The sequence below is a fragment of the Nerophis lumbriciformis genome, linkage group LG05 (assembly GCF_033978685.3).
Source record: "Nerophis lumbriciformis linkage group LG05, RoL_Nlum_v2.1, whole genome shotgun sequence".
NCBI lineage: Eukaryota > Metazoa > Chordata > Actinopteri > Syngnathiformes > Syngnathidae > Nerophis > Nerophis lumbriciformis.
Window position 1 is genome coordinate 55,801,303 of NC_084552.2, and position 24,519 is coordinate 55,825,821.

At 40.0% G+C, this 24,519-nt stretch overlaps 1 protein-coding gene across 2 annotated transcripts in view; it reads left to right on the forward strand.

The window, feature by feature from the left end:
- LOC133606153 (copine-8) overlaps positions 1 to 24,519 on the forward strand; it is a 255,190-nt gene that overhangs the window by 83,112 nt on the left and 147,559 nt on the right. For both annotated transcript variants that reach the window (XM_061959774.1, XM_061959775.1), the window contains exons 5-6: positions 2,745 to 2,784; positions 20,604 to 20,680. In XM_061959774.1, the coding sequence (XP_061815758.1) occupies positions 2,745 to 2,784; positions 20,604 to 20,680 (117 nt within the window). The remainder of the gene's footprint in view (positions 1 to 2,744; positions 2,785 to 20,603; positions 20,681 to 24,519) is intronic.

The following is a 24,519-nucleotide window of genomic DNA, read 5'->3' on the forward strand; positions in this document are numbered from 1 at the left end:
TAACCTAAAATAAAGTTGTTATTGGTTTAACCTGTTTTCTTGACTGTTTTGAGTGCATTTACACAGTACGGGTCAAAATGACCCGCAACATAATCAATGTCATTTTTTTTCAACATAATACAAGGGTTAAGGTGTGTCTGCTTTTATTTTGCTGTGGCGAGGCTCCAAGATCAATTACATGTAAGGGAAACACTGAGTACAAAACAGCAGTAGCACCAATGTTGTAATATACAGCAGCAAGAACCTACTCAACCAGCATTTATTAGTGTCGATTAGTTCATTTTTAGCATTCGTACGGCCTGTGTAACACGCACACGTTTATTAATTGGGAACAGGTGGGTGCCATGATTGGGTATAAAAGCAGCTTCCATGAAATGATTAGTCATTCACAAACAAGGATGGGGCAAGGGTCACCACTTTGTAAACAAATGCGTGAGCAAATTGTCGAACAATTTAAGAACAACCTTTCTCAACGAGCTATTGCAAGGAATGTAGGGATTTCACCATCTACGGTCCGTAATTTGATCAAAAGGGTCAGAGAATCTGGAGAAATCACTGCATGTAAGCGAAGGCTGAAAACCAATATTGAATGCCTGTGACCTTCGATCCCTCAGGCGGTACTGCATCAAAAACCGACATCAGTGTGTAAAGGATACCACCACAAGGGCTCAGAAACACTTCAGAAAACCACTGTCAGTAACTACAGTTCATCGCTACATCTGTAAGTGCAAGTTAAAACTCTACTATGCAAAGCCAAAGCCATTCATCAACAACACCCAGAAACGCCGCCGGCTTCGCTGGGCCCGAGCTCATCTAAGATAGACTGATGCAAAGTGCAAAAGTGTTTTGTGGTCTGACGAGTCCACATTTCAAATTGTTTTGGAAACTGTGGACGTCGTGTCCTCCGGACCAAAGAGGAAAAGAACCATCTGGACTGTTATCGGCGCAAAGTTCAAAAGCCTGCATCTGTGATGGTATGGGGTTGTATTAGTGCCTAAGGCATGGGTAACTTACACATCTGTGAAGGCACCATTAATGCTGAAAGGTACATACAGGTTTTGGAACAACATATGTTGCCATCCAAGCAACGTCTATTTCATATACGCTCTTGCTTATTTCAGCAAGGCAATGCCAAGCCACATTCTGCACATGTTACAACCACGTGGCTTCGTAGTAAAAGAGTGCGGGTACTAGACTGGCCTGCCTGTAGTCCGGACCTGTCTCCCATTGAAAATGTGTGGCGCATTATGAAGCATCAAATACCACAACGGAGATCCCGGACTGTTGAACAACTTAAGCTGTACATCAAGCAAGAATGGGTAATAATTCCAGCTGAAAAGCTTCAAAAATTGGTATCCTCAGTTCCCAAACGTTTACTGAGTGCTGTTAAAAGGAAAGGCCATGTAACACAGTGGTAAAAATGCCCCTGTGCCAACTTTGTTGCAATGTGTTGCTGCCACTAAATTCTAAATTAATGATTATTTGCTAAAAAAAAAAAAAAGTTTCCCAGTTGAAACATGAAATATATTGTCTTTGCAGTCTATTCAATTGAATATAAGTTCAAAAGGATTTGCAAATCATCGTATTCTGTTTTTATTTACGATTTACACAACGTGCCAACTTCACTGGTTTTGGGTTTCGTACATAGTGTAGAGTCATCTGCATACATAGTTGTAGATGCTCTTTTTAGATTTAAAAAAAGATCATTAGTAAAAATAGAGAAGAGGCAACTCCAAAGTCTAATTTCCTCACATTAGAAAAGTTACCATTAAAATACACCGATTGAGACTTGTTAGTTAAATAGCTCTCCATCCAACTAATTGCACAATTCTTCAAACCATATGCAGAAAGCTCTCTCGACAGTAAGCCATGATCTATTACGTTGAACAATGCACCAACATATTTTTTCTCATCAATTTGTTGCTGCCAATCATCAGTCATATGTGTTGACAGTGTGCCATTTTCTTTTTGTAAGAGGTTTCGAATGTGTATACACACATAATAGAAGCTGAAGTGCTGTGTAATTAGACTTGATGTGTGCGAATCACAAGAGCAGGTACAAAACGTACCTCCACAAGCAACCTAAACGTGTAACAATAGCGTTTTGCTCTAATTTGGGAGTGTTTCGGTCGAGGCGAGACCATATTTTGTTCAGAATTCATCTGAAATCTTAATTGCAGCGCACATCATCCCGCAAGTTGTTGTAAATCGACCCCCTACAAAATATCACCCAACAAATGGCAACTTGCTCTCAGTGATGGCTGACCCGAGCTGTGAAATGATCTCAGATTGCCGAGCGAATGGCCTCTTTGATTGCCGCCAGCTCTGGAAAGTAGCCTCCGCGCTTTCAGCGGGGGCAATGGCAGAGGAACATTTTTCTCTTGGCAGGTATTGTGCGACTAACTGAAATTGAGATGGTGTGAACAATGTTCAGAAATAGCTGAAACAAAAGCGAAATATTGAGACATCTCTAAAGCAGAAAGTCTAATACAGATCCACTCGCGATCATATGTAACGCGTGACATCCAATTAGTCCGTTTAGTGTCAGTTTAATGCGAGGGTGCCCGTGACGCAGCTGAGTGAAATACCCACAGCTTCTAGTGCGATTGCTGGTGACAGGCTGCTTGGCCCGGTTACTCCCGTTGCCATCCCCCGTTGTGTTCCCAGCTGAGCTCTTGTCACCCCCATCACATTTTAATTCACTGACTCACTCGCTCTCTTCTCCCCTCCCCTCCCCTCCATAGGTACGACGTAGACTCCAAGAGCGCCAACCTGTCAAAACACGTGAGTTCCCCAACTCGTCGTGTCTGTTTTCCCTCTGCTTTGGATCTCTTGTTTTGTGTTTAGCCTCCATAGCTATTACCTCCCATTAGTAGCAGCCACACAACAGTAATCTGGTCAGTGTTTACTGTATTTGAGCAGCCCTTAGTTGACACTGTCAAATGAAATGTGCACATTAAGGCATGATTGTGTGCCTATCTAACCAATAACAAGCAATATATTCATCATTTATCAATGTTGTTTCAGGAAAATAATGCTTAGATATAGCCAGTATTTATTTATTTATACATTATTTTTAACTACTCCTATATATATATATATATATATATATATATATATATATATATATATATATATATATATATATATATATATATATATATCCTTTGATATCGAGGAATTTTACCCTTCCATCACGCAAGACCTACTGACTCAAGCACTAGACTTCGCCTCAGACGACGACTCAATCACAGGCAACGAAAGAAACATCATCATCCACGCAAAAAACTCCATTCTCATCCACAACAGTACACCATGGCAAAAAAAGAACAATGCAACATTTGACGTCACTATGGGAAGTTTTGACGGAGCAGAAACGTGTGAACTCGTTGGGAGTTTCCTCCTCTCCCAGCTCGCTAGCCTCAATCTGAACCTTGGTATTTACTGTGATGACGGACTGGCAGTGTGTCGCGCCTCGCCAAGGAGCAGCGAGAATACCAAGAAGCGCATATGCCAAATTTTCAAAGAGAACGGCCTACGGATCACGATTGAAGCCAACAAGCAAACCGTCAACTTTCTTGACGTCACTTTCAACCTGAGAAATAACAGCTACCAACCATTCACGAAACCCAACACAACACTCCAATACGTGCACCATGACAGCAACCACCCACCCACCACCACGAAAAGAATACCTACCGGAATTAATAAAAGGCTATCGATGCTGTCATCTAGCAAAGCTGAATTTGACCAAGCAACCCCCCCGTACCAAAAAGCCCTTGATGAAAGCGGATACAATTTCACCCTCACCTATGAACCCACGCCAGGAAACCAGCCAAAAAAGAACAGAAAACGAAACGGCATCATCTGGTACAACCCCCCATACAGCAAAAACGTCTCAACGAACATTGGACACAAATTCCTCAACCTGATTGACAAACACTTTCCCAAAGACAACAACCTAAGAAAAGTATTCAACAAGAACAACATCAAATTGAGCTACAGCTGCATGAACAATATACGACAAATCATCTCAAACCACAACAAAACAATTGCAAATGAGCCGTCGACCCCCAGTCAGAACGACTCCAAAACCAACAAAGCATGTAACTGTCGAAAGAAACCTGATTGCCCCCTCAACGGGGGATGCTTACAAACATCAGTTGTCTACCAATCTAAGGTAATACGCAAGGACATTAACACATCCGACACATATGTAGGATTAACCGAGGGTGAATTCAAAACCAGATGGAACAACCACAAGGCTTCTTTCAGGAACAAAAACCTGCGAAATACCACAGAACTCAGCAAACACATTTGGGACCTCAAAGACAATAATGTTGAATATTCAATAACATGGCAAATTCTTGCATCCAGCACACCTTACAATAGTGGTAATAAAAGATGCAACCTATGCTTGAAAGAGAAACTGTTTATTATCTACCGTCCAGACCTGTCATCCCTCAACAAGCGCAGCGAAATTGTAACAACATGCCGCCATAGACGGAAACACCTCCTAGGTAACACATGAACCAATCACCACGCCCCTAGGCCAGCCTGTACCCACCCACTCTGTGCCCTATATAAACCATGGTATGCGAATGCTCCCATTAAAATCTCCTGACGATTGAGGGTACCCCCCCTCATGAAACAGGCCTGTAGAGATGAAATAGTCTTGTGATTTTTTTCCCCCACACATACATATATATATATATATATATATATATATATATATATATATATATATATATATATATATATATATATATATATATATATATATATATATATATATATATATGTCTTAATAAGGTTATCCAAAAAATAGTGCTCGATACCGTAGTAGAGCGCAATATATGTATGTGTGGGGAAAAAAATCACAAGACTACTTCATCTCTACAGGCCTGTTTCATGAGGGGGTTCCCTCAATCATCAGGAGAAAATCTCCTGATGATTGAGGGAACCCCCTCATGAAACAGGCCTGTAGAGATGAAGTAGTCTTGTGATTTTTTTTCCCACACATACATATATATATATATATATATATATATATATATATATATATATATATATATATATATATATATATATATATATATATATATATATATATATATATATATGTGTATATATAGTACAGACCAAAAGTTTGGACACACCTTCTCATTCAATGCGTTTTCTTTATTTTCATGACTATTTACATTGTAGATTGTCACTGAAGGCATCAAAGCTATGAATGAACACATGTGGAGTTATGTGCTTATCAAAAAAGGTGAAATAACTGAAAACATGTTTTATATTCTAACTTCTTCCAAATAGCACACATTACTTTTTCGCACACTCTTGGCATTCTCTCGATGAACTTCAAGAGGCAGTCACCTGAAATGGTTTTTCCTTCCCAGATGTGCTTGAAGCTCATCGAGAGAATGCCAAGAGTGTGCAAGGCCGTAATCAGAGCAAATGGTGGCTATTTTGAAGAAACTAGAATATAAAACAGGTTTTCAGTTATTTCACCTTTTTTTGTTAAGTACATAACTCCACATGTGTTCATTCATAGTTTTGATGCCTTCAGTGACAATCTAAAATGTAAATAGTCATGAAAATAAAGAAAACGCATTGAATGAGAAGGTGTATCCAAACACTTTTTTAATGTATGAGCTATATATAGTTAGAGGAATTGCACGTTTTCATTCACAATCCCTATGTGAGACAGGCACACAGATGTTTTTCTCTTTTTTGCATATTCTAAATTGCAACAAAGCACTAGCAAGAGGTGGCAAACAATGTAGCCATCTATTCCACTTATAAAGCCCCTTAAAAAAAATATTCAAAAACCGTCAACAATACACCATTTACATATTAACTATGTTTTAGCAGCATTGTTATCATAAGAGCTAATGCTGAGGAACTACTTTTAGTAACCCGGCACATTGATCACTGAAAGGTAACTTATGCAGCTCTTGACATACTGAGCTCCTGCTGCTGCATCGCCTCTAAGGGCCTGATTTACGAAAGGTTTGCGTGTAATAAAACCTGATAGCACACGCAAAAGAGATATACTAACATGGCAAGGTCGATTGTGTCTGTTAAGTGAGCCGAATAGGGCGTGTAATCCATTTTGTGTCTCTTGTCTTCCTTTTATATGCTGATTATATATGCTTAGGCCACAATACTGGGAGGAGAAAATGCAAATATATTACACAGCACACGCAATGTGATTCATCAACACTCATCACCGTTTTGGGAGCTCTAATTTGCGTTTTATTTAGCACGTTTCTAAAAGACGTGCAAACTGACTCAGTTCCACACGCGGCTGCGAGAGAAGAGTGCTCGTGCTGCAAGGACACACAATGGGCAGTTGAGAATCCTGCGTCCCACGTGTGCGTTTCATAGTTGTACGGTCAGAAATGAAAAATATTAGACATCTATTCAGCAATTTCCTTTTATAATTTTATAGATGCTTGCTGGATGACTTAAAAGGGGAACTGCACTTTTTTGGAATTTTGCCTATCGTTCACAACCATTATAAGAGACAAGAAGACAAAAGGTTTTCTATTTTCTTGCCTTCTAACCTGTAAAAATCGTCTCGTTCTTGGTGGCTAGTAATGCAGCTAATGGGAGCAATCAATTCTACCTCTAAATCACTCTAAAAATACATTTAAAAACCGTCAACAATACGTTATTTACGTTCTGTAACTTGTATAATAACAAAATGTAGCAACATTGTTATTGTAAGAGCGAACACTGAGGAACTCTTTTTCTAGCATAGTACCACATCGGCCTGCTTCAGTATTAGCCAGAAAAGCTATCTACGGAAAGAGATAAGCTAGCTTCTACGTCAGCACGAAATGCATTTGAGTTTGTAATGCACAACACGATAGAACGCCAATCTGTATTGACTGAAAAACATGGACAATTATACTACAGTATCTGTAAAGTATTATTTCATGTTTTGTTTGTGCACAGCTAGCCAAACAGCGTATGTACTGTAGTTGTAATCACATGCATGACATGCTGCGTGTATCATGATCAATATAAAGTGTGACTCACTCGATGGACAATTGTGCGTTTGGTCCAGCTGGCCGGGGAAATTTTTTCCAGTTTATTTGGGTAAGCACTCCAATTATGTCGAAGCTTGGCTTCAAGTTACATTTACAGCGCCAAAGTCACTTTCACCTCACTCTCTCGGCTTTCGTTTGCTCCAACGTCTTACTCTTCCTTCGTGCTCTTTTCTCAAAGCAATAGTTCATCCTCCGTATACTCATCATCAAAAAGAGAAAGGTTTTGAATCCCAATTTGTCCAAAAATAGTCGTCTTTGTTGTCTGTTACCAAGTCTGCCATGATTAGAAAACCCACCGGCGTTTGTTTCCAGAAGTAGAAACACACACGTTTCCAGCAGTTGGAAGTGCGCTGCTGTGGAGCAGAAATCAATGCGCAGAAGAAATAAATCCCGACAATGATTAAAATGACCAAAATATTTGAAAACCGTGTTTGTTACTACACTATATACTTGCTGTGTTCATACAAAACGTTGATGGAGGGTTTAGAAGTTGTTGGCTTTGAAGGCTACAATGGTGACCCCTATTACCCGCATCTTCCAAGCATTTATCATCTTTAAAATCTGGGAAAAACAAAAAAAAAAAGGTTTATGTTCTTGTCTCTCATAATGATTGTGAATAATAGGCAATATTTCGAGAAAAAAAAAGTCCAGTTTCCCTTTAAGGGGCCGGATAAAATGTGTTCAGTTACTGCAAGAGATTGAGAAGTTTGGTGCAGAAACGAAAATAAAAAACTTTTCCAGCATCGCCATCTTTTCCTTTCATTGTTTTTTGTAATGAGTTACCAGGCGCCGCTGCATTCGAACATCATTTGCATGAATAAACCAGCAAAGTGGGTGCAATGTCTCAAGAGTCCTCTTAAGGAACGACATTACTTTATACTCTAAATGATGGGAACAAGTAAGGATTCAATTAGTTGGTCTGCCGTAAAGCCGCCAAGTATGCAATAACTTGCATGTCGGCTCATCTTTTTTCATATCGTTGAGGAGTAAATCTCCTGTTTTATTGTAATACCTGTCATGATACACGGGTAATGATAGACAATTGAATTCCAAACGATGCAAGTCTTCATTTATTTCCCACTGCGCCACTCTGTCACATTTTATCTCTCATATCTGTCCTCTATCACTGCTTTTGTATTTTTTCCGTTTTCTTATTTGCCTCCTTCAATTCGTCACCCCCACGCACATCACATCATCTCCAAATCAATAATCTCATACAAGAAGAGACAGGCACGCTGGCTGGAAGGCAGCATGGTATCTAAGCAGCCTTAGATGATGCTGGTCTTCGAGGGGAGGGCGGGGAGGGGATAGCCACCTAACGAATCCATTAAATGTGTTTTAACATGAAAGGTGTAGGCTGCAGGCGCACCTGGGGGGAGGCCGGGTGAGAACGAGTGTGAAATGTGGAGTGCAAAAACACCCTCTCGGAATCTGTACACTAAATGTGACAACAGGTGGAAACATCTTTACAACTTACTAAAAATGCATGCACAAATCAATTTATTGCATTTAAAGGGGAACTTCACTTTTTTTGGAATTTTGCCTACCATTCACAATCCTGGTACGAGACGAGAATACATGTTTTTCTTTTTTTGATGCATTATAACTTGTAAATCAACACGAGCAAATGTTATCTAACAGTGGAGTTGCTCTATTCCGCCTGTAAAGCGCTCTAAAAACATCAAAACACCCTTCATCAACGTTTTATTTACACGCTGTAAGTATATATGTAATGTAGTAATAATAACATGTAATATTTACATATTTTGCTAATTTTAAACATACGGCCGCACATTAATTTCACTGACGCATCACAACAACACTACTAGGAGAGACAACAAACATAGAAAAACAATCACTTACTGTACAATAGCTGCTCTCACTGGGATGCCGACTGATTAGATGTTCATTTCTTACCGTTTTTGAATTATTTATAATCTTCACCCAGGTTTAAATAAATAAATAAATAAAAAAGATAAGGTCACACAAACAAGCGTCCTTTTCGTGTCTTTTTTCGCCATTTGTGGGTCTAAGTCATAATTGCCAACCCTCCCGGATTTTCCGGGAGACTCCCGAAATTCAGCGCCTCTCCCGAAAACCTCCCGGGACAAATTATCTCCCGAAAATCTCCCGAAATTCAGGCGGACTCAGGTCCGCCCACAATGTAAACGGTGTGCCTGCCTAATGACGTTATGACTGTAGAATGATCGAGGGCGAGTTCTTGGTTCCTTATGTAGGTTTATTGTTAGGCAGTTTCATTAACGTCCTCCCAGAGCGGTAACAACACACAACAACAGCAGTCATGTTTTGGTCTGCCGTAAAGCAGTTCGTCTGCCGTAAACAGCAATGTTGTGACACTCTTAAACAGGACAATACTGCCATCTAGTGCATTTGATGAAAGCACTTTTGTGCGTGCCACACATCAATGCATCATGAGAGAGGGTGTTCAGCATGGTTAGAAAAATAGTGACAGAGAATAGAACAAGGATGGACAATTCAACCCTTAACTCAACAAGTATATGTGTAAATAAATGAACACTGAAATTCAAGTATTTCTTATATATATATATATATATATATATATATATATATATACAATAAAAGAAATATATATTTATAGCTAGAATTCACTGAAAGTCAAGTATTTCTTATATATATACAGGTAAAAGCCAGTAAATTAGAATATTTTGAAAAACTTGATTTATTTCAGTAATTGCATTCAAAAGGTGTAACTTGTACATTATATTTATTCATTGCACACAGACTGATGCATTCAAATGTTTATTTCATTTAATTTTGATGATTTGAAGTGGCAACAAATGAAAATCCAAAATTCCGTGTGTCACAAAATTAGAATATTACTTAAGGCTAACACAAAAAAGGGATTTTTAGAAATGTTGGCCAACTGAAAAGTATGAAAATGAAAAATATGAGCATGTACAATACTCAATACTTGGTTGGAGCTCCTTTTGCCTCAATTACTGCGTTAATGCGGCGTGGCATGGAGTCGATGAGTTTCTGGCACTGCTCAGGTGTTATGAGAGCCCAGGTTGCTCTGATAGTGGCCTTCAACTCTTCTGCGTTTTTGGGTCTGGCATTCTGCATCTTCCTTTTCACAATACCCCACAGATTTTCTATGGGGCTAAGGTCAGGGGAGTTGGCGGGCCAATTTAGAAGAGAAATACCATGGTCCGTAAACCAGGCACGGGTAGATTTTGCGCTGTGTGCAGGCGCCAAGTCCTGTTGGAACTTGAAATCTCCATCTCCATAGAGCAGGTCAGCAGCAGGAAGCATGAAGTGCTCTCAAACTTGCTGGTAGACGGCTGCGTTGACCCTGGATCTCAGGAAACAGAGTGGACCGACACCAGCAGATGACATGGCACCCCAAACCATCACTGATGGTGGAAACTTTACACTAGACTTCAGGCAACGTGGATCCTGTGCCTCTCCTGTCTTCCTCCAGACTCTGGGACCTCGATTTCCAAAGGAAATGCAAAATTTGCATGGTTGGGTGATGGTTTGGGGTGCCATGTCATCTGCTGGTGTCGGTCCACTCTGTTTCCTGAGATCCAGGGTCAACGCAGCCGTCTACCAGCAAGTTTTAGAGCACTTCATGCTTCCTGCTGCTGACCTGCTCTATGGAGATGGAGATTTCAAGTTCCAACAGGACTTGGCGCCTGCACACAGCGCAAAATCTACCCGTACCTGGTTTACGGACCACGGTATTTCTGTTCTAAATTGGCCCGCCAACTCCCCTGACCTTAGCCCCATAGAAAATCTGTGGGGTATTGTGAAAAGGAAGATGCAGAATGCCAGACCCAAAAACGCAGACGAGTTGAAGGCCACTATCAGAGCAACCTGGGCTCTCATAACACCTGAGCAGTGCCAGAAACTCATCGACTCCATGCCACGCCGCATTAACGCAGTAATTGAGGCAAAAGGAGCTCCAACCAAGTATTGAGTATTGTACATGCTCATATTTTTCATTTTCATACTTTTCAGTTGGCCAACATTTCTAAAAATCCCTTTTTTGTATTAGCCTTAAGTAATATTCTAATTTTGTGACACACGGAATTTTGGATTTTCATTTGTTGCCACTTCAAATCATCAAAATTAAATGAAATAAACATTTGAATGCATCAGTCTGTGTGCAATGAATAAATATAATGTACAAGTTACACCTTTTGAATGCAATTACTGAAATAAATCAAGTTTTTCAAAATATTCTAATTTACTGGCTTTTACCTGTGTGTGTATATATATATATATATATGAAATACTTGACTTGGTGAATTCTAGCTGTAAATATACTCCTCCCCTCTTAGCCACGCCCCTCCACCACGCCCCCCACCTCCCGAAATCGGAGGTCTCAAGGTTGGCAAGTATGGTCTAAGTTGGATGTCAAAATTGACCAACTTCTCGGTTTATGGCCACAACCTTCTACTATCCAGGTGAGAGGCACGATTTTTAATCTAGAATGAACTTTTACCGACTCAGAGGCGATGCAGCAGCTCACAGGCTCAATATGTCAATGAAGCAGCATAAGCTCGCTAGCGCTCTGTGATCACGGTGTCGCCAAAAATAGTTTGTCTGAGGTGGCGCTTGCAATACAATCGCTAAGACTTGTTAATGTTTCAGGTTGGCGGTTTTTCAATGTTTTTTTAGAGGGTTTAATTGGCGGAATACCGTACTTTCATTAACTGCATTGTTAGCCACCTCGTACTTGCTGTATTTTTTGACCTAGGCCTTGTTCACGCTGCAGGTCAACTACGATTTTTTTTTGCCTATATGGATGTGAACAGTGTAATTCCAAATTTTTTTTTTTTTATAATTCCAGGCCTCGTTATATGTGGAAATATGTGTGTGATGCGACGGCATTGTGAACACTCCCACGTTCTTGACGCATTCACCAGACCGGAACGTAATTAAAAAGCTATGAGTCATAATTGTCCGCCAAAATAGATGGTTACCAAATAAATGAGCAGAAAACAGGTGAAAATAATGTTTTCGGAACCCTTATCTTCTACACTCAATAATTCGTTTAAAAATGTTTGATTTTTGATTGCACAAAATCCTTGAAGTTGCCACAAATGCGCCAGTAATAAGACCGACTAGAATTGGAGCCATGTTTACTTCCGTAAAAACTGCAGGACGTGTGACGTCATGTCTGCATGCGGGTCAGTTTACGTTCACATTAGCAATCTCAGTTTTTTTGTAACGTGAAGGACTACATAAAAAGTTCGGATTCGAATTGGACATCCTACCCTGCAGTGGGAGACCTATGTGTTCTTGCCTTACTTACATAGGGATTATAAATGACCGGCAAAATTCCCCCCCCAAAAAGTGCAGTTACCATTTAAAGAAAATGAGCCACCTAACAACCCCCAGGTATTTTCGTATTTATAATCCTACTATCTTCGCTAAATCTATAAAACAAGTTATTACTGTATCCCAAGAGTAGGGTCCTCCAACAGTTAGCTCGCCAACTGATGTATGGGAAGCGCCTTCAAAGGGGTGAAACATTTCTCGGAAAGTTAAGTTGGGGAATTTTGCGTTTTTTTTCGTAAAGTCTAGCCTTGTGTGCGTGTCTGCTGCATTGTATATCGTGCTTGGTTTCAAAACATAATCCTGGTAAGTTACCCCCGTTTTTTATAAAGTTACCGTATTTTTCGGAGTATAAGTCGCACCGGAGTATAAATCGCACCTGCCGAAAATGCATAATAAAGAAGGAAAAAAACATATATAAGTCGCACTATGAAAAAAACTGCGATTTATAATCCGAAAAATACGGTAATCGAGTATCCAACATTCCCCATCTTTGCAACCCTATGTTTGAGTAGCTCAACAAACTTGTGAACAGTCCCACTTGAAAGGTCGCTTTTGGAGCTTTGGGCTGTCATGACTTGATGAAAGAAAACGAACATGAGATTGCTTCCGACAGCCCCTCGCTCCATGAACCCATCCCATGTATACTAACGATGCGTCAAACGATACAGAGGCATCGATTCGTTATGAAAGACAAGGAGTGATACTGTGACCCTCACTCAATCAATCAATCAATCTTTATTTATATAGCCCTAAATCACAAGTGTCTCAAAAGGCTGCACAAGCCACAACGACATCCTCGGTACAAAGCCCACATACGGGCAAGGAAAAACTCACCCCAGTGGGACGTCGATGTGAATGACTATGAGAAACCTTGGAGAGGACCGCATATGTGGGTAACCCCCCCCCCCTCTAGGGGAGACCGAAAGCAATGGATGTCGAGTGGGTCTGACATAATATTGTGAGAGTCCAGTCCATAGTGGATCCAACATAATAGTAAGAGTCCAGTCCATAGTGGGGCCAGCAGGACACCATCCCGAGCGGAGACGGGTCAGCAGCGCAGAGATGTTCCCAGCCGATGCACAGGCGAGCGGTCCACCCCGGGTCCCGACTCTGGACAGCCAGCACTTCATCCATGGCCACCGGACCTATGCCCCCCCCCCCCCCCCCCTCAAGGAAAAGGGGAGCAGAGGAGAAAAGAAAAGAAACGGCAGATCAACTGGTCTAACAGGGGGGCTATTTAAAGGCTAGAGTATACAAATGAGTTTTAAGATGGGACTTAAATGCTTCTACTGAGGTAGCATCTCTAATTGTTACCGGGAGGGCATTCCATAGTACTGGAGCCCGAATAGAAAACGCTCTATAGCCCGCAGACTTTTTTTGGGCTCTGGGAATCACTAATAAGCCGGAGTTCTTTGAACGCAGATTTCTTGCCGGGACATATGGTACAATGCAATCGACAAGATAGGACGGAGCTAGACCGTGTAGTATTTTATACGTAAGTAGTAAAACCTTAAAGTCACATCTTAAGTGCACAGGAAGCCAGTGCAGGTGAGCCAGTATAGGCGTAATATGATCAAACTTTCTTGTTCTTGTCAAAAGTCTAGCAGCCGCATTTTGTACCAACTGTAATCTTTTAATGCTAGACATAGGGAGACCCGAAAATAATACGTTACAGTAGTCGAGACGAGACGTAACGAACGCATGAATAATGATCTCAGCGTCGCTAGTGGATAAAATAGAACGAATTTTAGCGATATTACGGAGATGAAAGAAGGCCGTTTTAGTAACACTCTTAATGTGTGATTCAAAGGAGAGAGTTGGGTGGAAGATAATACCCAGATTCTTTACTGATTCGCCTTGTGTAATTGTTTGGTTGTCAAATGTTAAGGTGGCTGCCTTGATGTGTGTGTCACTTTAAAGGGGAACATTATCACCAGACCTATGTAAGCGTCAATATATACCTTGATGTTGCAGAAAAAAGACCATATATTTTTTTAACCGATTTCCGAACTCTAAATGGGTGAATTTTGGCGAATTAAACGCCTTTGTATTATTCGCTCTCGGAGCGATGACGTCACAACGTAACGTCACATCGGGAAGCAATCCGCCATTTACTCAAACACATTACAAACACCGAGTCAAATCAGCTCTGTTATTTTCCGTTTTTTCGACTGTTTTCCGTACCTTGGAGACATCATGCCTCGTCGGTGTGTTGTCCGAGGGTGTAACAACACGAACAGGGACGGATTCAAGTTGCACCAGTGGCCCAAAGATGCGAAAGTGGCAAGAAATTGGACGTTTGTTCCGCACACTTTACAGACGAAAGCTATGCTACGACAGAGATGGCAAGAATGTGTGGATATCCTGCGACACTCAAAGCAGATGCATTTCCAACGATAAAGTCAAAGAAACCTGCCGCCAGACCCCCATTGAATCTGCCGGAGTGTGTGAGCAATTCAGGGACAAAAGACCTCGCTAGCACGGCAAGCAATGGCGGCAGTTTGTTCCCGCAGACGAGCGAGCTAAACCCCCTGGATGTCTTGGCTCACACTGTCCCTTATGCCATCGAAGATGATCAAGAGAAGAATATCGACCCTATCTTCCCCGGCCTGCTGACATCAACTCCAAAACTGGACAGATCAGCTTTCAGGAAAAGATAGCGGATGAGGGTATGTCTACAGAATATATTAATTGATGAAAATTGGGCTGTCTGCACTCTCAAAGTGCATGTTGTTGCCAAATGTATTTCATATGCTGTAAACCTAGTTCATAGTTGTTAGTTTCCTTTAATGCCAAACAAACACATACCAATCGTTGGTTAGAAGGCGATCGCCGAATTCGTCCTCGCTTTCTCCCGTGTCGCTGGCTGTCGTGTTGTTTTCGTCGGTTTCGCTTGCATATGGTTCAAACCGATATGGCTCAATAGCTTCAGTTTCTTCTTCAATTTCGTTTTCGCTACCTGCCTCCACACTACAACCATCCGTTTCAATACATGCGTAATCTGTTGAAATCCGAGTCTGAATCCGAGCTAATGTCGCTATAGCTTGCTGTTCTGTGCGCCATGTTTGTTTGTGTTGGCATCACTATGTGACGTCACAGGAAAATGGACGGGTGTATATAACGATGGTTAAAATCAGGCACTTTGAAGCTTTTTTTAGGGATATTTCGTGATGGGTAAAATTTTGAAAAAAACTTTGAAAAATAAAATAAGCCACTGGGAACTGATTTTTAATGGTTTTAACCCTTCTGAAATTGTGATAATGTTCCCCTTTAAGAAGAAAACAAGAGCCACGCGGCGTATGACCATTAGAGAGTGTGCATGGACACTTGGACTTACAAATACAAAAAACCGAACTATTTGACAAATCAGACTAATATGATGCATGGAAACGTAGCACTTGTTCAGAGCTCGTGCACGTTTTATAATCCTTTCTCCACAGCTATTCTAATTATTAGGATTTATCGATTTGTTTTTCCACCAAAGAATAGACTAACCTGCAAGTTATTAGTTGGTTAAAGCATGTTAAAATGTGACCGATTGTGTTACAGATTGAACAAACGAACGTGTTAGAAATTGCTATGAAACGTAAAATGGGTAGGATTAAAAAGGCTCTGCTTCTTCCTACTCCTTTTCAGACATGTTGCATTGAGAAACTGGAAATATGTATATCTCTATGGTTTATGGTTTAAGTTTATTCCAAACATGCATATCCTAACAACATGATACATCACAATTTCCAGTTTTTCTTTACAACATGTTCAAAAAGGAGTAGGAAGAAGCAGAGTTTACCAACACTTTTATTATCTTCCTGTTTTCAATTTGTACACTATTTACTCCATAAATAACAATATTTGAAAAGAAAAATCAATAGTACAGTAAGTTGTAAATCACATCGTGACATGAATAGGATTACTGGTCAAAATGTTTATCATGATTCTTCTTTTTTGTACTTTGTAAACACTTTGAGTTTCAACAGTTTCTTAAACAGGATCATGTTAGTACATTGTTTGACTTATTTGCTTAATCCATTCCATAATTTAATTCCACATACTGATATACTAACGGTCTTAAGTGTTGTACGTGCATACAAATGTTTTAAATTACATTTTTCTCTGAGGTTATATCATACTTGCCAACCTTGAGACCTCCCATTTCGGGAGGGGGGTGGGAGTGGGCGTGGTCGGGAAGGGAGTGGGCGTGGTCGGGGTGGGACGGGGGCGTGGTTGGGGGCGTGGCTAAAAGGGGAGGATTATATTTACAGCTAGAATTCACCAAGTCAAGTATTTCATATATATATATACATATATATATATATATATATATAAAATAAATACTTGAATTTCAGTGTTCATTTATTTACACATATACACACACACATAACACTCATTGTTGAGTTAAGGGTTGAATTGTCCATCTTTGTTCTATTCTCTGTCACTATTTTTCTAACCATGCTGAACACCCTCTCTGTGATGCATTGATGTGTGGCACGCACAAAAGTGCTTTCATCAAATGCACTAGATGGCAGTATTGTCCTGTTTAAGAGTGTCACAACATTGCTGTTTACGGCAGACGAACTGCTTTACGGTATACAAAAACGTGACTGCTGTTGTTGTGTGTTGTTGCCGCGCTGGGAGGACGTTAATGAAACTGCCTAACAACAAACCCACATAAGAAACCAAGAACTCGCCCTCCATCATTCTACAGTTATAATGTGATTGGGCAGGTATGCTGTTTATATTCTGAATTTCGGGAGATTTTCGGGAGAAAATTTGTCCCGGGAGGTTTTCGGGAGAGGCGCTGAATTTCGGTAGTCTCCCGGAAAATCCGGGAGGGTTGGCAAGTATGGGTTATATTCCTCCTCCAGTTTTGGTCCAATATTTCCAAAGCAGTTATTGAATCTTTCAATTACTTCCTTCATATTGTCATTTGTTATGTTTCCGTCTGAAAAGTATTGAGGGTAATCCCTTTTAGTCCTATTTGTAATAATGCTATTTAGGATGCCCCATGTTCCTATTATATTTTTTGTTTCTGCCTAATAATTGACTGTAATATTATTTTCTACATGTTCGTAGTATGCTAGTTAGCTTGTATTTTTTACTTTTTGTAGTTATTTTTTGTGTCTGTAGATATTTTTGTTATACATTTTCCGCATAATGTATTTTTCATATTGCAAGCATTTTTCATTCCCTTTGTCATCTATGGTTGATTGTCTTTTTCTGCTTCCTATTACAGTAAGTTGTTTCCGTGGACAATATTTGTCACAAAGCATCATAAGCATGTTTAAAAACATACCATTTGCTTCATCTACAGGTAAAAGCCAGTAAATTAGAATATTTTGAAAAACTTGATTTATTTCAGTAATTGCATTCAAAAGGTGTAACTTGTACATTATATTTATTCATTGCACACAGACTGATGCATTCAAATGTTTATTTCATTTAATTTTGATGATTTGAAGTGGCAACAAATGAAAATCCAAAATTCCGTGTGTCACAAAATTAGAATATTACTTAAGGCTAATACAAAAAAGGGATTTTTAGAAATGTTGGCCAACTGAAAAGTATGAAAATGAAAAATATGAGCATGTACAATACTCAATACTTGGTTGGAGCTCCTTTTGCCTCAATTACTGCGTTAATGCGGCGTGGCATGGAGTCGATGAGTTTCTGGCACTGCTCAGGTGTTATGAGAGCCCAGGTTGCTCTGATAGTGGCCTTCAACTCTTCTGCGTTTTTGGGTCTGGCATTCTGCATCTTCCTTTTCACAATACCCCACAGATTTTCTATGGGGCTAAGGTCAGGGGAGTTGGCGGGCCAATTTAGAACAGAAATACCATGGTCCGTAAACCAGGCACGGGTAGATTTTGCGCTGTGTGCAGGCGCCAAGTCCTGTTGGAACTTGAAATCTCCATCTCCATAGAGCAGGTCAGCAGCAGGAAGCATGAAGTGCTCTAAAACTTGCTGGTAGACGGCTGCATTGACCCTGGATCTCAGGAAACAGAGTGGACCGACACCAGCAGATGACATGGCACCCCAAACCATCACCCAACCATGCAAATTTTGCATTTCCTTTGGAAATCGAGGTCCCAGAGTCTGGAGGAAGACAGGAGAGGCACAGGATCCACGTTGCCTGAAGTCTAGTGTAAAGTTTCCACCATCAGTGATGGTTTGGGGTGCCATGTCATCTGCTGGTGTCGGTCCACTCTGTTTCCTGAGATCCAGGGTCAACGCAGCCGTCTACCAGCAAGTTTTAGAGCACTTCATGCTTCCTGCTGCTGACCTGCTCTATGGAGATGGAGATTTCAAGTTCCAACAGGACTTGGCGCCTGCACACAGCGCAAAATCTACCCGTGCCTGGTTTACGGACCATGGTATTTCTGTTCTAAATTGGCCCGCCAACTCCCCTGACCTTAGCCCCATAGAAAATCTGTGGGGTATTGTGAAAAGGAAGATGCAGAATGCCAGACCCAAAAACGCAGAAGAGTTGAAGGCCACTATCAGAGCAACCTGGGCTCTCATAACACCTGAGCAGTGCCAGAAACTCATCGACTCCATGCCACGCCGCATTAACGCAGTAATTGAGGCAAAAGGAGCTCCAACCAAGTATTGAGTATTGTACATGCTCATATTTTTCATTTTCATACTTTTCAGTTGGCCAACATTTCTAAAACTCCCTTTTTTGTATTAGCCTTAAGTAATATTCTAATTTTGTGACACACGGAATTTTGGATTTTCATTTGTTGCCACTTCAAATCATCAAAATTAAATGAAATAAACATTTGAATGCATCAGTCTGTGTGCAATGAATAAATATAATGTACAAGTTACACCTTTTGAATGCAATTACTGAAATAAATCAAGTTTTTCAAAATATTCTAATTTACTGGCTTTTACCTGTATGTCATGTTCACTGTACACATTGCCCCAATTTTGTTTTTCTAGCTCATCTTTGAAAGCAATTATACTTTTCTTTGTGCATAGTCTTTGTATTGCCTTTTTGTCGTACGTGTTCCTCTTCCTGTAGTTTCCATCATAGATTGTGAAATCAATACCATACCCATAACCATGCTAGTGTTGCTAATGTAATATAAAGTGTGAAGTGTAAATAAAAAAGAGAGTGCCAAGATGAAGACAAATTAATGAATTAAAGATATTGCGTTCCTACTTATTCACGATTCCAGCATTAAACATAATGATGTGTCATTAATTCCAGCAAATGTTAAAAGATAAACTCCCACATAACGACTCCTCTGCTGTCTGTTATAAAAGTCATTGTATTTTTACTGTAACAATACTGAATGAAACGGTACCCACACAAATTCTTAGTCACAATTTTTTCCCAAGCCCATGCTGTTAAATGTTGTATTTAGCTTTTAGTTACACACAGACACATTTTCAAAGGACCTCATACTGACAGCAGCTGTGTACACGGAGGAAAATTACATTATTATTCACTCTATTTTGTTGGCGTTTGTTTTAGCACAAAACTAGTGGATGGAGGCATCATATTTATGTCATAATTTCTAAATGACTTCAATATCGGCACTCTCTAATATAAAAACATCACACATCATTGCCAGCCAAAGATAAATCCGTAATAGTTGATTGCCATGTTCTCTGTAAAGGGTGGTTTTGTATTAAAATCGTGACATCAAACGGAGCCCGATCATGCTTTCGCTGCTCGTAAATGACGCAAAAGAGTATCCATCATGTTACTGCCTCTCTGGTGAGATATCAGAGACGCTGGCGGAGCCTGACGAATGTTCTCATCATGTGCGCTCCCTGCTAAGAAGCGTGAAGATGCCATGTGTCTGCAGCAGCTTCCATTCATCGAGGAATGCTGTCCTGCTTGTGACTCTTGTTAATTTCTCATATGCAGCCTAAATGTGTTTTCCCTATTTGCATTTCTGTCACTTTCAATGCAAAGTTTCAATGTGTGGTCTGTCAAAATAGAATTTCATTTAGCATGGTAGTTGGAGGGGGGGGGGGGGGGGGGGGCAGCTGTGAGGGGCTAGTAGGCGGAAGGCTCAATCTTCTTGCCAATATTATCTCACAATGGGCAATGTAAAAACTGCTGAAAAGATTTAGAGTCTGTCTGGCTGCACCTTGAGCTGCTGTGAAAAATGTGCTATTTCGCCCCTCGCTTTTTTAGCTGTGAATAATGAAATAAATCATTTTTAAATGACCTCATCTCCTCTGTTATCGACTCTGCAGGACTTTCTGGGCCAGGCCCAATGTACTCTGGGAGAGGTGGTTGGATCTTTGGGCAGCCGCTTAGAAAAGCCTCTTGGGTGAGTCAACATCAGGCCTGAAAATGTGCCAATACTTCAATAATGCTACAATTCATATGATTAATGGTAAGTAGAGATTGACCAATTATCGGCCGGGCCGATTAGCGGCGCCGATATATCTGGCATTTTGATGTACATCTGCCTTTTGTTGTTAGTAACTACATCAGAATTACTTCAGCAGATACGATATATACACATATGATACTTGTATTTAATGTAAAAAAAATAATAATATAAATACCACATATCAGGGCATCCTTCCCGATGCCCTGACCCTCCACTAAAAATTTAAGGAAAATCGTAGCATGTGTGATGAATGATTTTACACCACAAGGAGCGACAATGGAGTCATGCAGTTGCGTCCCACCCACCACTCTGACCCACCCTTAAAAACCTTCAGGAAGATCGGAGCATGTAGAACAGTGGTTCTCAACCTTTTTTCAGTGATGTACCCCCCTGTGAACATTTTTTTAATTCAAGTACCCCCTAATCAGAGCAAAGCATTTTTGGTTGAAAAAAAGAGATAAAGAAGTAAAATACAGCACTATGTCATCAGTTTCTGATTTATTAAATTGTACAACAGTGCAAAATATTGCTCATTTGTAGTGGTCTTTCTTGAACTATTTGGGAAAAAAAGATATAAAAATAACTAAAACCTTGTTGAAAAATAAACAGTGATTCAATTATAAATAAAGATTTCTACACATAGAAGTAATCATCAACGTAAAGTGCCCTCTTTGGGGATTGTAATAGAGATCCATCTGGATTCATGAACTTAATTCTAAACATTTCTTCACAAAAAAAGAAATCTTTAACATCAATATTTATGGAACATGTCCACAAAAAATCTTGCTGTCAACACTGAATATTGCATTGTTGCATTTCTTTTCACAGTTCTTTTTGACAGACATTTTAGTGAGAAACCTGAGCTTGTGCTTCACTGGGGATCTTTTAGTTGATTGACAGTTGGTGCCGTGTGGCACTGCCAGGTAGGGTCAAACCATCATGGCATGGGGGAAACTCTGGGTTTATGGTAATTAATGGAATAGCCTACATGATTTGATGTTCAGTTTATGAACTTACATTCATATTTTGTTGAAGTATTATTCAATAAATATATTTATAAAGGATTTTTGAATTGTTGCTATTTTTAGAATATTAAAAAAAAAAAATCTCACGTACCCCTTGGCATACCTTCAAGTACCCCCAGGGGTACGCGTACCCCCATTTGAGAACCACTGATGTAGAAGGAAGTTATGACTATTGTAATTTTCTACCACAAGGGAGCGATAATGGTGCATGTTTAAGGAAGTTATTAACTGTCATCACCATTTGCAGCAATTAGGAGTTGATGTATTGTGTTTTGTGGAGAACCATCAGATCAAAGTTTGGCGCCATGCCACGCCCACATCTCCGAAGTGGGCTGGCTCAGGGTGGAGGACAGAGTAAAACAACTTGCACTGAGCCTAGTCTATAAAATCAGCTACACCTCCCTGATACCGAAGTACATGTCAAATTACTTCCTTAACGTAAATGACCGCCATAACCACAACACCAGGGGGAGCTCCACTAACCACGTTAAACCCAGATTCCGATCTAACAAAGGTCTTAACTCATTCTCTTTCTATGCCACATCAATGTGGAATGCGCTCCCAACGGGTATAAAAGAAAGGGCATCTCTATCCTCTTTCAAAACCGCAATAAAAGTACACCTCCAGGCAGCTACAACCCTAAACTAACACCCTTCCCGGATTGTTAATAATCAAATGTAAACAATCAAATACAGATACTTTTTCTTATGCCTTCTGATCTCTCTCTCTCTCTCTCTCTCTCTCTCTCTCTCTCTGATGACTGATGATAACAACCAAACCTAACCCCCCCCTTCCACATCCCGGATTGTAAATAATGTAAATAATTCAATGTGATTATCTTGTGTGATGACTGTATTATGATGATAGTATATATCTGATAGTATATATCTGTATCATGAATCAATTTAAGTGGACCCCGACTTAAACAAGTTGAAAAACTTATTCGGTTGTTACCATTTAGTGGTCAATTGTACGGAATATGTACTTCACTGTGCAACCTACTAATAAAAGTCTCAATCAATCAATCAATCAATTGTCGTTTGCAAAACAGTTGCAATGTATCATCACCCATCTGATTGGTATCCGTCTGTAATCACCTAAAGTGCAGAAATGACAGTTACATGGGTGACGGAGTGGGGCGGTGTTCGCCGCTAGGCTCCACCCACTAAGAGTAGGTAGAAACTGGTGCTGACTCATTGGCACTTCAGGGTTTCATCATCATCATTTTTACCAAATAAGATCAAGATCTGAATTTGTGGAGCCAAGTTGAAACGTTTCGTGTTTTGTGGAAAACCATCGGAGCAAAGTTTGGCGCCATGCCACGCCCACATCTTATGGCGTAAGCAAGATTTGTTCGCAATTTAACATCACCTTTATGTGTAGTATATGTAATTTGACCCGTGACTCATTTTGCCAAAGTCCCTAAGCGGAGTTTTAAAGTACGACCCCTTTTTTTGCCGTAAAATAGCAGACGAAAACCAAGATGGCCGATTTCCTGTTTGTTTTTAGGCATGGGTTCTTGAGAATTTTATGTGCGTGTTGTTATGATGGATGTCTCCTACGATTTTTGTGTCGATATGTGAAACTGGCGTGATGGGATAATTTTTTCTAATTATAAAGGTGGAGCTACAGAGCCACTTTTTCTTTTTTGCCACCCCCAAAATATATATTTTTTGCCATACCTGACCCACTTGCAAAATTTTAGGGCGTTTTCATGCATGTTAAGGGCCTTACAAAGGTGTCCAAACGTATAAAAGAAACAAATCATTGCAAGTTCCTCTCCTTCCACTGCTCGGGCCCTAATTAGTGAAGCAAATAGTAATAACCACTGTTCAAGCACTGGCCCGTTTTCCCCACTTGAGAAAAGTTCCCTTTTAAAAAAATGTAAACTTTTTTATTTAAGAATAAAGATTACTCTCATTGTCAATAATTATTCCCAAGTAGTGTTGTCTCGATACCAATATTTTGGTACCGGTACCAAAAGCATTTCGGTACTTTTCTAAATAAAGGGGACCACAAAAAATGTCAATATTGGCTTTATTTTGACAAAAAAAATCTTACGGTACATTAAACATATGTTTCTTATTGCAAGTTTGTCCTTAAATAAAATAGTGAACATACTAGACAACTTGTCTTTTAGTAGTAAGTAAAGAAACAAAGGCTCCTAATTAGTCTGCTGAAGTATGCAGTAACATATTGTGTCATTTATCATTCTATTATTTTGTCAAAATTATTAAGGACAAGTGGTAGAAAATGAATTATGTACTTGTTCATTTACTGTTAATATCTGGTTGTTTTCTGTTTTATCATGTTCTATCTACCAGAGGTGTGGACTCGAGTCACATGACTTGGACTCGAGTCAGACTCGAGTCATGAATTTGATGACTTTAGACTCGACTTGACAAAATGTAAAAAGACTTGCAACTCGACTTAGACTTTAACATCAATGACTTGTGACTTCACTTGGACTTGAGCCTTTTGAATTGACATGACTTGACATGACTTGCTACTTTCCCCAAAACCCAAAGATGAAAAAGTTATTCGGGAGCGCTCCGTATTTTTCATTGTGTACTTGTCTATCAGCGTTGCGTGTGTCAGCTGGTGTGGTCTCAGTACAACAGCCAATCAAATTAGATCTACTTTGTTTTCATCACACAGCATTCATCCAATCAAGTTGCAGGACAACCAACGAAGAAGACATGTCCAAACCACACGCCAGTGAACAAAAAATTATACCTAAAATAATTT